This window comes from Bemisia tabaci, chromosome 2 (assembly GCF_918797505.1).
Source record: "Bemisia tabaci chromosome 2, PGI_BMITA_v3".
Taxonomy (NCBI): Eukaryota; Metazoa; Arthropoda; class Insecta; order Hemiptera; family Aleyrodidae; genus Bemisia; species Bemisia tabaci.
Window position 1 is genome coordinate 61,735,529 of NC_092794.1, and position 14,312 is coordinate 61,749,840.

General features: G+C 33.8%; 1 protein-coding gene across 5 annotated transcripts in view; it reads right to left on the minus strand.

Moving 5' to 3' along the window:
* Window positions 1–4,092: 4,092 nt before the first annotated feature.
* raw (NDT-like domain-containg protein raw) overlaps window positions 4,093–14,312 on the minus strand; it is a 68,209-nt gene continuing 57,989 nt past the window's right edge. For 4 of the 5 annotated variants that reach the window (XM_072296000.1, XM_072296001.1, XM_072295997.1 and 1 more), the window contains 9 exons: window positions 14,043–14,151; window positions 13,561–13,655; window positions 12,377–12,440; window positions 10,877–10,946; window positions 10,218–10,406; window positions 9,393–9,507; window positions 8,925–9,054; window positions 7,757–7,840; window positions 4,093–6,188 (listed from right to left, as the gene is read on the minus strand). In XM_072296000.1, coding sequence (XP_072152101.1) covers window positions 6,045–6,188; window positions 7,757–7,840; window positions 8,925–9,054; window positions 9,393–9,507; window positions 10,218–10,406; window positions 10,877–10,946; window positions 12,377–12,440; window positions 13,561–13,655; window positions 14,043–14,151 — 1,000 coding nt within the window. In that variant the 3' untranslated portion in view covers window positions 4,093–6,044. The remainder of the gene's footprint in view (window positions 6,189–7,756; window positions 7,841–8,924; window positions 9,055–9,392; window positions 9,508–10,217; window positions 10,407–10,876; window positions 10,947–12,376; window positions 12,441–13,560; window positions 13,656–14,042; window positions 14,152–14,312) is intronic. The other variant, XM_072295998.1, reaches the window with a different exon arrangement.

The window sequence follows — 14,312 nt, forward strand, 5'->3', positions numbered from 1 at the left end:
TTCCTTATTTTTTCTTCCTTAACTTATCAGCATGAAAAATGTACATTCTGTGGCCGATATTTAGTTAAAAAAATTTAAAATAGATTTTCAACATGATTGACATAAAGTTCCTTTTAGATCTTTAAGCGTCTGAAAATATTAAAACTTTTCCTTTTTTTGTTCTTAGAAACGTCTGATGTTTACCTCAAGTTTCTTATGCAATTTTTTTCTCTTCTTTTTCACTCAAGAATTTTATATCTTCCCTGTATGACATTTTTGCAGGAAAACCAATGAGACTTTGTTATCTCTGTAGATACGTATTCAGGGTCAAAATTATCCAAGAGTGTGGGCAACCAGAATCTTTTTGCATACTGTAAAAGGCATCCTTGGCATACAGAGCAAACTTTAAAACTCTCAATCCCTCTCATCCTTCACTAAGGTACCGTTTAGATCTATGCCCTCTTTTCCAACGCTCTGTCCTAAATTGGAAATTGGGGTTTATCTGAGCAGAACTAAAAAATCGGATCATATAATGAAAAAAAATAAACTTTAGACAATTATGGGTAATACTTTTTACTGTTACTCATGGTTTATGCTTCAAGTTGTTTTATTTCTTTGAAAAATAGTGTCTAATAAGCACTTTAGATTTATTTTATTTTTTTATGTCATTTTTATTTTACATTTATTTTCATTCCTATATTTGCAATATAATGCCTTCTTGTTCCCCTGGTGATAAATGAAATGTTGGTGCTTTAGGTACCCTTGCACATTGAGAGACAAATATTGAACTCAATTTAAACTTTGAGTAAAAGAAGGCTACGAGCAAAAATTTCCTGATTGCAAGTTAACAAGCTTCAAGTGCATTTTATTAAAGTAATTGAAATTAAAAAAATTGAAAAGTAATTGAAAGAATGCCTCTAATCAACAAAGACACAAAAACAGGATTGAATCTTGGGGTGAATTGAAGGAGGAAAAGACATTAAATGCAAAGTTTTTGCAGTATTCTCTTTATTAAAATTTTTCTGCACCGGGAAGTGAACAGTCAACAAAAACAGCAATAAAATTAAACATCAAGGTAGTTGTTTCAAACAACTGAACATTGGCAAACTGAAAAACGAATTTCAAAAATTTGAAGGGAACAACTACTACTAAAACACCGGGACTGTATAAAAAAAAAAGAGTTGACTTACATACAATGGTAAAGTAATAATTAAAAAAAAAGAAGAAAAAAAGAGAGATTCTATTATATAGTCATAGCAAGTGGTTATATTTACAAAAAAACTGACAACTAAAAAGTCTATCACAGAGAGAGTATTTCTTACTTTGTTGCATCCATCAATTTTCTATGCTCAACTTACACTTGCTGCTACATTAGGCACACCTTCACTTACAATTTTTTGGAAAAAAAGCCAGTGCTATAAGTTTTGCAGTGAATTTAAGTGTATTAAGAACAAATCCAATTTGCTTACTGATAATCTGATTAAAATAAGACAATTATCTGTAGTACCAAACTGAAAAGAAACCAAAAAACTTTTCTCTCTACAAATGAGTCTTGCACTACAAGTATTCTTTCCCCAAGAAAAATATCAACCTCAGATTTCATTTGCTCAGGCCTGACACCAAAAGTGTTAAACATAATCCATCAAAAAAACTGGAAATCGTTACCAGTTTTGCAAACCCACACTGATACTGCAGAAACGAGTTTCTCGATTTGCGGCATTGTATAGTTTCTGTCATATTCTTTAATTTTTCTTCTTTTCTAAATGGAAAACTATTCGACCTCATCCCTAGAATACTTCAGTGATTTTTCTTCTTTCAGTAGAGAATGCTCTGCAAAAATTTTAAACTATGCTGAGTTTGAAACACCATGATCGAGCTTAGTGTTTTTGCACTTTCACTGTGGAAATTTAGTTGGACTGAAGCAGTGGTTTGTTAAAAAGATAATTGGAAAAACCTTCCTTTTCATAATATGCAATTCTTCCTGCTATACTAATAAAGAAGTAGCAATCTTGTTGCTGGTTCAGATTGGATTTGCTTTTTTATACACATATTTGTGTTATTCAGAGGTTTTAAATCTTAAAATAGATTTAGGGTTCATAATTAATTTACTTTGAAAATATAAAAGTAGCAAAATTTAAGCAACTTGCAGATGGAATTTTTCTGTTTTTTAAGAGAAACATTCTTGTTCTCTCACAGAAAAATCATCTCAGTGCTTAGTAAGATTAAAAATTAAATGCATAGGTCAGTAGGTTTTAATGCGTTAAGAATTATTGACAACTTACTATTCCATAGACAGATAGCAATTTAATGATGTGTTGATGACAAGGTGAGTGACAAAGAGTAAAATTATACCACTTTGAGGCATAATTCTGAGAGAAATAGGGCCTTAAAGAAAGTTGATCTATTCAAATTTGTTCCTACTCAAAATTAAATAATTTTTATTTGTGACAATGGCTTGGCTTTTCTCAAAGTTATGTCAATCCTTGTATGAGGTTATATTTGGTTTTATCTTAGAGTAGAATGATTTATCAAAAAAGAAATCAATTTCAAATATTAAATGAAAACAACATAAGTGTGTATTCAAAGTTCCTGACTCCAATTTTAATTAATTTTTTATACAGACGAATAAAATCAGATGGATCAAAATCTGTAACATCTATTGCTTTCTTCTGAGTCTCATCTTCTTGGCATTTCATTTTTTAGTTGCGAAACCAACTACTTGACGTTTTCCGTTGAAATTTCATCTTGACTATTTTTAGTTTTTTTAAAAAATTGGAGAAATTCCTGAACGATCAATAGGTCCCTTTTTGTTTTTTAAAATGAGCTGTGGGATACCTAAACACAAGACTTTAGTAGATTGTAGGTAATCTTGAATAGACTCGGCTTGTGTCCTCATCAACACAAATAATGATTGCAACTGAATTGGAGTCAAGAAATTTAAGGAAGTTAAGGTAACACTTTAGATTTCTCTCAGCCGAGATTTCATCGAATTGAGACTTCCAAAACTCCTTCAAAGGAACACCCAACAGAAAAAAATGAGTTATAACACAAAAGCTGACTAGATCCAAATATTACAATAGATTACAGACTAAATATCTTTCATTGAAACTGAGTATTGATTTTAGTAAGGCAACATTTAGAAATTGAGAGAGAGAGAACAAATGAAAAATTCAGCTTCACAAAAAATTAAAGACCAGCCTCAGGACGAATCAATTTTAAATGTTTACTCTCCAGCGAGCCGATTATTGAAACTGATAGACAAAGCTATAGACAAAGACGACAATAGGGAGTTGGAGCGATCCTATTGGTTGAAGTGGGTGGTTGCTCATGGACATAGGAGAGTAAATTATGGACTAACTGTCAGGTCCCTCCAGGGTCTCCGTTAGTTAGTCTATTCCTTCCGCCTTAGTCCATTAGCAACCACTCGTTTCCACCAATAGGATCTCTCCATACTTCCTTTGTCTTCTTTGTCTATCGCTTTGTCTATCACTTTCAATAATCGGCCCGCAGGGAAGAGAATCTAAAACTGCAAGAGTGAGCACTGACACTAGCGGCCCACTTGAGGAGAGGCATTATAGTACCCAGACAACCTACTCCTTTATCTTTCTAGATCTTTGCTCTCCCTCTTTACAGGAAACATTGTGAAGTGATGAAAGAAGACATACTTTATTCGCTGCAACGATTATTTTATGTTAAAGATTTTGTATCATTTGCGTCACTTTTTCATAAACAATGAGAGCGAAATGGGATAGAAATCCCCTTAACAATTGTTTCACTTTTGCCGTAACATGCTCCAAGAGCAGTATGATTATTCCTTAACAATACTGCAATAGCATTGCAAGATTGTGCAAAAAATGAAACAAATAAAAAAAGGCCAGGCCCTGTTAACAGAAACTGAATCCAAAGGAATTACAATTGTTACGAGCTGTTCCGGATTGTTTTGGTGAACAAATTGGGTCTGGAAAAAACAGTAAAAAAAGTCTGTTTGCCCCTCCACCATATGAAACAGATGAGCTCAGTAATGTCACTGACTGAAACTCGAAAAAAAAAGACTTCCTTAACTCTCTGAAAATGTGTTTCAAATGCCAAAAACTCATAACTGAACAAGACGCAAACATTTTCAACTTTTAATGTTGTCATTGACATTAACCTTTGCCTTAAAAATTAAATGAAGAGTTTGAAAGACACTATGGATACATCTTGACATAACTAGGTAAAACAGATCTAAGAACATCAGAAAGATTTGCAAAATTTCATAACAATTGACAGACCTCTATGTACAGACACGGTTCAAAACAGCAATCATAATTAGATCCTTTTTTGGTTCCATTGATCTTCCTAATAATTTAAACTAAAAAATGATGATAAAAACCAAGTGAAGTTCTGATCATTAAAAAAATTGAGTGATTGAAAAATTCCAAAAAAAAGTCAAGGTTTAGGTGGGATGCCGATGTTCTTACTTAAAAAGTCCACTGTCACTAGAGATGGAAGACCCAAATTCTTCCTTGAACACAGTTTCACACACCTGCACTGTCTATTAGTAACAGTAAATCTTAAGTACTATAATACAAATCCAACACTGCTCACTAATGGACAATTAGACTGGGCAAGAAATCAAGAACCACAGCACATGCTTTCTCATCAAAATTATAGCATAATGAGCGTGATGGAAACTTTCAAAATTAAGTTGTAAATAGGAATTCAACATTCCTAGTTTCACAGTAAATTCAAATTTACCACTAATGAAAAATACGTGGTCAATGTAGACCAAATTAGGCATTGAAATCAACCTGTAAGTTTAGCAAATAATTATAGCTTGGTTTTACACATATTTCCTTCCTCTTCTGATACAAGATACCTTTGATTTTGTCAAAAAAAAGGTTGAGTACGGCAAAATTCTTTCATCGAAATTAGTTTAATGCTCAACCTGACTTGAGTAAACTATGATTTTTTAGTGAACAAGAAGTATGAATTAACTTACACAAGAACAGTTGTTAATACTCAAATTTGGAAAGTTTTGATATGTCCATTGTACACTATGTAAAATTTTGATAAGCAAACATAAATTGCGGTTTTTAATTTCTTACCATGTTTACTGTCCATTGAACAAATGAGGCAGTCCATGCAAAGTTAGTAATTTAGATACAAAGAAAATACAAATAATCTTTAAAACTTTCACATCATTACAAAAATCATGCAATTTTTAGATAAGAAGAAAAGAAAAAAAAAAGCTGCTTAAAATAAGTATAACAACATAGTGATGTTTTGACATGGCTGAAAATGTATAAAGCTTAAAATAATGAAGGTAAATGAAGTACAGTTTTGAGATTCTAAAGTTTCTTGCACAGCGGAGACAAGGGCATTCTTGATCAGAGCACGAGAGGGATATAGGGTTACTCATTCATGGTTTCATTCACTGAACTTTTTCATGACTTCAACATCATTCTATAACCTGCTGTCTGAATTTCAATTTAAATGAACAAAAAAAACCTTTAAATTTCAAGATGTATTACAAGCAGTCATGTTGAGACTTCTCTGACTTAAAATGATTTGTGACAGGAATATATTGAGTGCTTTGTATTTCAGTCAAAAAAATTGCTTCAAGTAAGCAAAAGAAACCAGCCTATGAAAAATCAAATTCCTTGAAGTGTTCATTTAATACTATATTTATAATGTGTGTCCCTCTGTAAAAACATTAAATGATCATGAAAAAGTAGGCCATTTTGAATTGTGCAATCAGAGTAGTCTTTTGCAGGGAAAAATTCCGTCTGTATATATTATATTACATTACACAGAAACAAATTATTATAAACTGAAGAGTGTGCACCTCTCCAACGTGCATTTCCTCTGCACTCTAGACAAAGGTGTCTACATTGTAGATTTTTACAATCACTGACATTACTGCCGATCCTTTTCATATGAGTTCCATATAGGACATACAACCCTATGTATTCATTATAAAACCACCCTACCAAACCATGGAGGTTGTTTGAAATTTACGAGTCTGATGGGCTGGACATACTAAAATATAATGCAGAGTAATAAGTAGCCTGAAATATTCAGGATTATGGGCAAGTGGAACTGACTCTATTAACGGCACATAGTAAGGCATCATTTAAATTATCAAAAACAGGCAGAGATTCCTTTTTAGCAAAGTCAGACAAATAAGATCTTCCTCGATTGTAGTCAGAAATAGCTGCTGGTGAAATCTGAAACAATAAAAGGAATATGTAATTCAAATTAGAGGAAATTAGCGTGTCAAGTGTAAGGCTACTTTAAAAATCTTTCTACGACAACCAGAGAGAAATTTCAGGAAAATCTCTCATGGGGTTAACCTGAGATAAAGAAGGATATTACATTCCCATTCCAAACGGAGAAGTATAAACTATCCACAAGATGCGTTCTAGGATCACTGCATAATAAATCATTAGCTGAATAGTCCATTTTCGGACTTGTGACGAGATCTGAAGCGAGCCAAAACAAACCTTTCAGCAACGCATTTGAAAGGTTTTTGGGGTGAATTCCTTCCTACCTATTTAATGTTACTGATACTTTGAAAATCTCCAGTTCAGAACACTAAAATTCCCAAAAAATTAATTAAACCTGAAAAAACTGACCAAATTTTATGGTAAACCAAACTGACTACGGCAGTATTGTCCATTGTACATACAATAGTTTAGTTAGTTCAGATTGGAGGGTATGGATTCGGTCGACATGAATCGATCGAAAAATGAAAACGTGAATCGATCGACATGAATCGATCGACAATGGTTCGATCGACAACCATGAATCAATTGACAAACCCGTGAATCGATCAACAAACCTGTGAGTCGATCGACAAACCCGTGAGTCGATCGACAAACCCGTGAGTCGATCGACAAATTGTTCAAAAAACCGGTGTCGATTCGATCGACATGAATCAATCAAAAAATGAAAACGTGAATCGATCGAAAAATGAAAACGTCATTCGATTGACATGAATCGATCGACACCGATTCGATTGACAGTTAATTTAAAAACACCCATATCGGTTCGATCGACATGAATGGATCAAAAAATGAAAACGTGAATCGATCAACGTGAATCGATCGACACTGATTCGATCGACAACCATGAATCAATTGACAAAACCGTGAATCGATCGACAAACCCGTGAATCGATCGACAAAAGCCATGAATGGATCGACAAAAGCCGTGAATCGATCGACAAACCCGTGAATGGATCGACAAACATGTGAATGGATCGACAAAAGCCGTGAATGGATCGACAAACCCGTGAATGGATCGACAAACCCGTGAATGGATTAACAAACCCAGTGGATCGACAAACCCTCGAGTCGATCGAATTTTGTTGATCGAATCGGTGTCAATCGATTCACGTCGATCGATTCACGTTTTCATTTTTCGATCCATTCATGTCGATCAAATCGATACGGGTGTTTTTAAATTAACTGTTGATCGAATTGGTGTCGATTGATTCATGTCGATCGAATCACGTTTAATTTTCGATCGTTCATGTCGATCGTTCATGCGATCGATCGACACGGTCTTTTAAGAATTTGTTGATCGAATCGGTGTCGATCGATTCACGTTTTCATTTTTCGGTCGATTCATGTCGATCGAATCGACACCGGTTTTTTTAACAATTTGTCGATCGAATCGGTGTCGATCGATTCATGTCGATCGATTCACGTTTTCATTTTTCCATCGATTCATGTCGATCGAATCCATACCCTCCTTCAGATTTTACTTGAATTAGGAAAGATAGAATACATACCACTTCTCCTTTAATTGTTGTATTTTTTTTCATCATTTGAATGCTCAATATCACTTCACATCCTTGACCAATATAGTAACTTGCCTGAAAGAAGAGAGATATTTACTTACTAAAAACAGATAATTACTGCCCACATTAGAGAGTTAAACACTATTATGAAGTTAATTGATTTTTTCTTCTTTTTTTTTTGAAGACAGCATCGCACATACTTCAATGAGCCAGTTGTGCTGGTCATGGAATCGTGTTTTGATGCTTGATTCTTGTAGATAAGTTAGAAATAATAATATGATCTGTCTAGACTGCAAATATCTACGTTCAATATTAACCGAGTTATTGCCTTTGAAAAGTTGGGTTTTTGACGTCATCCACCACGGTAGTGACACCCTCGGTTCCTTCCACCTTGCGTTTATCAATCAGGGAAACACACACTAGCACTGGTTACTCACCGTGAAACTCGGATGAAAGCAAGGTGAAAGAAACCAAGGGTGTCACTGTAGCGGTGAATGACATGAAAAACTCGACTTTTCAAAAGGATATTGCGGTCAATATTGAACGTAGAAAGTTGCGGTTTGGACAGATCTTACTAATTTGTGCTACTCTACAAAAATCAAGCATCAAAATGCAATTCTGTGATTAGCACAACTGACTCATTTACAAAGGTTTGCAGTAAAATGGGAAAAAATTTTAGATTCTTCTTCTGATGAAAAGGTACAAATTTTATGTCAGCATCAGCAGATTAAGAGAGTTATTTGAGAGCCAATCGATCAATCGATAATTTCTGGATTTTGAGACATTTCTGCAAATATCTCCTAACATCACATCATACTTTAGTCCATCAGACGGTATAATTTTACCTTCCCTCTTCTTAACAGCAATGTTGCCAGAATGTCTGCCTGCGTTGCCCTTTTTAATATTTACTTTATGTCTTGTAGCTGTTCTGGAATCAGTGCAATATTCTATTCTATTCTATTGTACTCTATTCTTTGGTCCATTAGGTTTCTGAAAAGAAGATTTGCTGAGACGCACTTTGAAGTACTCCAAAAGTACACCCCTGATAAATATTGCAAACTAGCAGGGCAGTCATCGTGTTAAGTTTCCAAGTTCCGTCAAATGGATATCTATGAATCCTTGTTAAACGGAAAATAAAAAGAAACAAAAGATAACTTACCAAAGTCATTGTGCTTAAACCTCGTGTGGTGGCTGGAATATGGAAGATCAACACTTGGTACTTATCAATCAGATTGATACCTTCTTCGTTCTTAGGGAACCTTAAAATGGAGAGATTCACTTTTTTCATCCTGAAACATTCAATCATTATTGATTAGAGATTGCTTTGTAAAGAATATAAGAGGTACCTTACAGGTTACTTAGATTGACATAGTGAATAGCATTTAAATCAGTTTCAAGTGAGATTATGATGGGAGAAGTGAAAATATAACGAGTAAAACTAGTCTGATGATTGACATCTCTAATATCCTGAATGATGCGGTGGTTCATGGTTAAATTCTTCTACTCTCGTCTAAAGTAAGTTTTAAGATTTACATCAACTCACTGTTCACTAAAATTTTCATGAAAAGGATACATACTACTTGATATTTATTTGTATGAATTGAATTACTGTGTGGTTAGTACTTACTTTGGCAATGAAGTAACCATCAGATCCGAATCACTGATATCGCCAACTAAGCAAAGATCTTCTCGATCATTGTTACCTTTCGATATAACATTGTAACGCCATCTAACAACCCATTCTGGAATAACAGGAAAAATTATTTATATTAAATAAAAAAAAAATACTCAAAATGTTTTGCGGTAAACTCACCATTAAAACCAAGAGGAATTAAGGGAGGTTCTTCCAAAAGTGGAGAATTGCCATGTTGCTATAAATTAAAAGATTTCCAATACTTTGCAACATTTCACTGCAGAAACTTGTGACAAAAGAGGTTTCTATCCTAGCATAAAATATACTAATCAACAGGGTAAGTCAGCAATTAACTCGCTTTGCGACGTCGCAGACTTCCTGTCATACTTTATTTTTTAAACGGAAAACTACTCAACAGCAATTCTTTAAAACTGCCGTGATTTATCTACTCTGTGCGAAGAAAATTCTGCATAAATTTCAAGAAATTGTGTCAATTTGTTCTCTTTTGAAAAAATAACATAGTGACTGAAATCCTCTTTGTGTTTTTTTAGGCATCTCTGCTAAAAATTCAAATGATAAAAGGCATGAGATATTATATCAGGTCGTTTTTAAGTTGACACATCTAAATGTATCTAAATATTAATAACAGTCACAGTATTATTGTAAGCTGTGTCTTTTAAAGCCCACGCCAAGTACACTTCACACTCACATAGTAAACAGATATTCGAAAACGAAACTAGTCCAGCCATCATTTAAAGTCATGCAGCAACTCCAGGCATCACAGACAAGTAATAAGAATAGCTTAATGCTTTAAAATACCTAAGACTTTGTCATGAATGTTAGTAGAGAACTGCTTTAGACGAGATAAAAAGAGGTTAGGGGGAGAAGAACTTGAAGAAATCTCACTTTCTGCATCGTCACTATTCAAAGATGTTTTCAATCCAGAGAATATTGAACAAAATTGAGAAAAATTTATCTTTACTTCTCCAATGTTACTTTCCTTGGAACCTGAAAAAATAGGAAAACAAATTGTAGCTTAAATCAGCAGGAAAATGTAAGTATTGTTCACAGCACATAGAACAAACCAATTTTATAGGGAGAAATTACTTTACTTCTGCAGAAAAATCTGAAGAGTATCTTCTAATTTTTCAACACAAAGATGAGGTAAAAAATTAACAGGGATGACACTTGACTGAAAAAGTTATTTCATCTAAAAGACAATGCTGTTTGATATCCCTAAATATTAAGGTGGTATACAATTTAGATTTGCAAAAATAGGCATATTTGAATTACTACACTCAATAATGGTACGATTTCACTATTGATGCTGTTTGTTTCTATTCTTTGATACATTTTTTTTTCCTTTTCATTAACAAAGGAAAGAGAGAAAATTTTCTTAATGAAAAAGGATTAAAAAAGAGACAATATTATAAGGATCTCGAACTATCGAAGCACTATTCCTTGTGATTAAATTTTACCTGTTACTTGAGATGAAATTCCTCGTAATTCTGTTTGTGATAGATTATGTTTGGTCAATAACTGACAGACCTGGAAGGGAATCAAAACGAAAAAAAAATTAGAGTTAAATACAGGAATAAATCTTATTTTGCCACTTCAATCATTATACTTTTTGATCAATTCTGCGGGAGGAACAACTTTGTTACGGCCCTGGAAAAAGTTTGTAATAGCCTGCTTTGATAGATCAAAATTTGAAGTATATTTAGGTATCGCTTTCAAGATAAATCCTTAGTGTCGATGGTTTCAAGAGAACTTCAGTTGGACTTAAAAAATACTGATGCATTCATACATGGCTGCATTGCATATTTCGATAATTGACGCATTGTATTAAGCCTGCCAGCCTTATGATAATAAGCTAAGATAATATGACTAACATTATTCCTGAGGGAACTCCAAAATATTCTTTTTTCCTCGATGATTCCAGAACTTATCATAAATTAGTAAATATTTTCAAGCTTGGCCATACTGGTAGAGCTGAGATGAAGAAATTTGCTGGAGATTATGGTCTGCCCCAGATACTGAGGTAAATAGAGGACACCGGCCTGGGTAATTATTTGAGCATTCTAAAAGGAGGTTTTTTGGGTGAATAAAAATAAATATGAACGAGAAATGAGTCGCATAATAAACTCGAACTTTCAAATTATCTCGATACAGTAAACTTCAATATAACAAATTTTTGGGGACTGGCGAAAAAATTCGTTAAATCGAAAACCGCAGAAAACCCGATTTTAGGCCACAAATTTTTTTGAAATGTTCGACTTTTTCCAGTTTTGTGTACACACCCCCCCCCCCTTCATCTATTACGATATATGGAAAATCGGCGGGAAACACCTGATTAGCTCTTGATCAGTAAAACTGGGCAGCGGTAGTGAGGAGCGCACGGCAGGGGTTGAAATCTTACTGATGACACAGCTCACGTAGCTCCTTAATCACCCCGTTCACTCGAGGAAACATGTGTGCCTCGGAAATCCCCAATCCCGCCATATTCAGAAAATGACCTTTGCACCGACACCGACGTACAGTACGCGGGTGAAGACAAGTATGCTTTCTCCCCAGCGATGTTGCCGGGCGCGCGGAAATTCCCGTGCATTTGTTAAATCAAGGTTGATTTACATGGTAAAGTTCGTACTCGGACCGACGATTTGCTTCGTAAAAGCGAATATTCGTTGTACCAAGTTCATCATATAGAATATATTTTACATTGAAAATAGGGATTTTTTCAGGACCGCGAAAAAAATTCGTTAATTCGAAGAATTCGTTGTATTGACGTTTGTTACATCGAAGTTATACTGTATTTACAAAAGAGGCCAAATTTGTTTCGGGAGCCTAACTGCTCCCATCTTCAGCAGGTGACGACTCATTCAAGTTTGAGTTTATTATGCGACTCATTTCTCGTTCATCTTCATTTTCAAAGTTTGTAATCTTGTAAAAAAGTTAAAAATAAACATGTTAAAACTTACATCAGAGAGACTAATTTCACCACTATTGGTTGTATCAATTGCGCTAAATACTTTTTGCAGATCTCTGGAACAAAAGAAAACAGGAAACATTATACAGAATTTTATTACAATTTTCTAGAAAAGTAACCTTTTTTGGTAAGGGTAGGAAACGTTTTAAGGAAAAGCACAAATATCAAGGATTATTACTAACTTTAAACACTTCATGTCGATGTTGATCATAGGCTCGATTTTTTTCATAATTTGTAATTTTAATGGTATTTTTAGACTTTTTTGCTTTTATAATTAAAAAGATCCAGGAAATTATGCAAATCAGGCCATTTTCACAGAACAAAATCTTCGACAGGTATTTGAAAAAATTATTAAAAATAATTGTTTGCACCAAATAAAGATTTTGTTTGCATAGGTTTCTTGGCGCAAAGGGGATTGATTTTTTTCAAGTGAAAATTAAATTTGCAGAAGACTGACATCTTGCACAATATATAAGGTCTCTGTTGGCTTGATAGCGAATGGCGTTGCTGGATAATAATAAGCTCTTCTTAAATCAAACGAAGCTCAGCTAGCATTTTATCTTATGCCAGCACAAAAAAAGAAAAAAATAAGAAGAAAAAAAATTATTTTGAGTGTAAATGTAGCTGCTGATTGATTGAGTGGTCATGAAAAAGTCCCAATTATCTTTTTCTTTTTTTATAGAACTTTGAAAGAGAAGTTCCAATCACACCAAGCTAAAATCGACTAAAGTTTTACACCTGCAAATACTTACTTACATCAATGGTCAAAAAATGTAATCCAAAAACCACCTGAGTTAAATTACCAGTAAATACATTTTTTTTTTAGTTGAGGGGCTTAGAGGACAAGGCGCATAAATGCAGTTTTTGCAATTTCAAGAAGTACGTGTTACAAGTTTCGAAACTACACGGATCCTTATGTCAGAAAGGAAGTTCAAACTGACTTTTTGATACGTAAAAATTGGAATTTGGGCGTGAATTTTTTACGGCAAATGGATTAAGACTAGTTTGACTTGAAATCATTAGTATCTCATTTTTTTCAAGAAATGCACTTACTCGCCTTGTGCTCCAAGCCCTTCAATTATGCTTGCGCCACAAAATGAAAAACAAATCTATTGGTTAAGTTCTCAACAGATACTTCTTAAATATTAATAAAAGAGACAATTTTTTAATACTTACAATTGTTTGTCAGGAACTATCAAAGAATTATTTTTCAAAAGTTCAACTGAGTTGGAGTATTCTAGGTCTGGGACTTTTTTGTTGTCCTGAACTATCTGGAAAAAAAAAAGATGAATGAAATATTCTAATAATCATAGAAACAAAAAAGAATAAGGAAAATGAAGAATTTCGATTAACTAAATTAAAAATCTAAGAAAAGCCTGTATCTCTGTATAAAAAAAATTATCAATTCAAAGTTTTTTTGAGTATATTATGGTTAACTTCGAAGAGACAAAAACTTGGGATGATTCCGCAAGCAGACACTGCTACCTCATTAATACTCAACTCTAATTGGCATCAATTAGTTGCTACTGGGCTCAAGTGAGAAGTTTATCAAATGGGATTGAAATAGAGCTTTATACCTGAAATTTTAAAAATTATTTACACAATCTTAAATTAGCCAACTGGCGAATTTTCTCCTGCTCAAATTTAAAAATACATACCTTAGCCGCACAACTAACTGCTAGCGGAATGTTGTCGAAAACTGAGATGCCATGTTTCTTTACTAGGTCTTGCAATAGAAATTGGGCTAACCGCAAGTCATCGCTCTCTCTGAAATAAAATAACATATATTTGAGTATTCTATTGTAAAATAGAAAGTTGGCTTGACTCTTTCAGTTCAATATTTTACAGCAATCTTTCTAAACATATTATAATCAGAAAGCAATGTCAGGGCTTTGTTGTTGACCCAGATATTTATAGCTTTATTTACT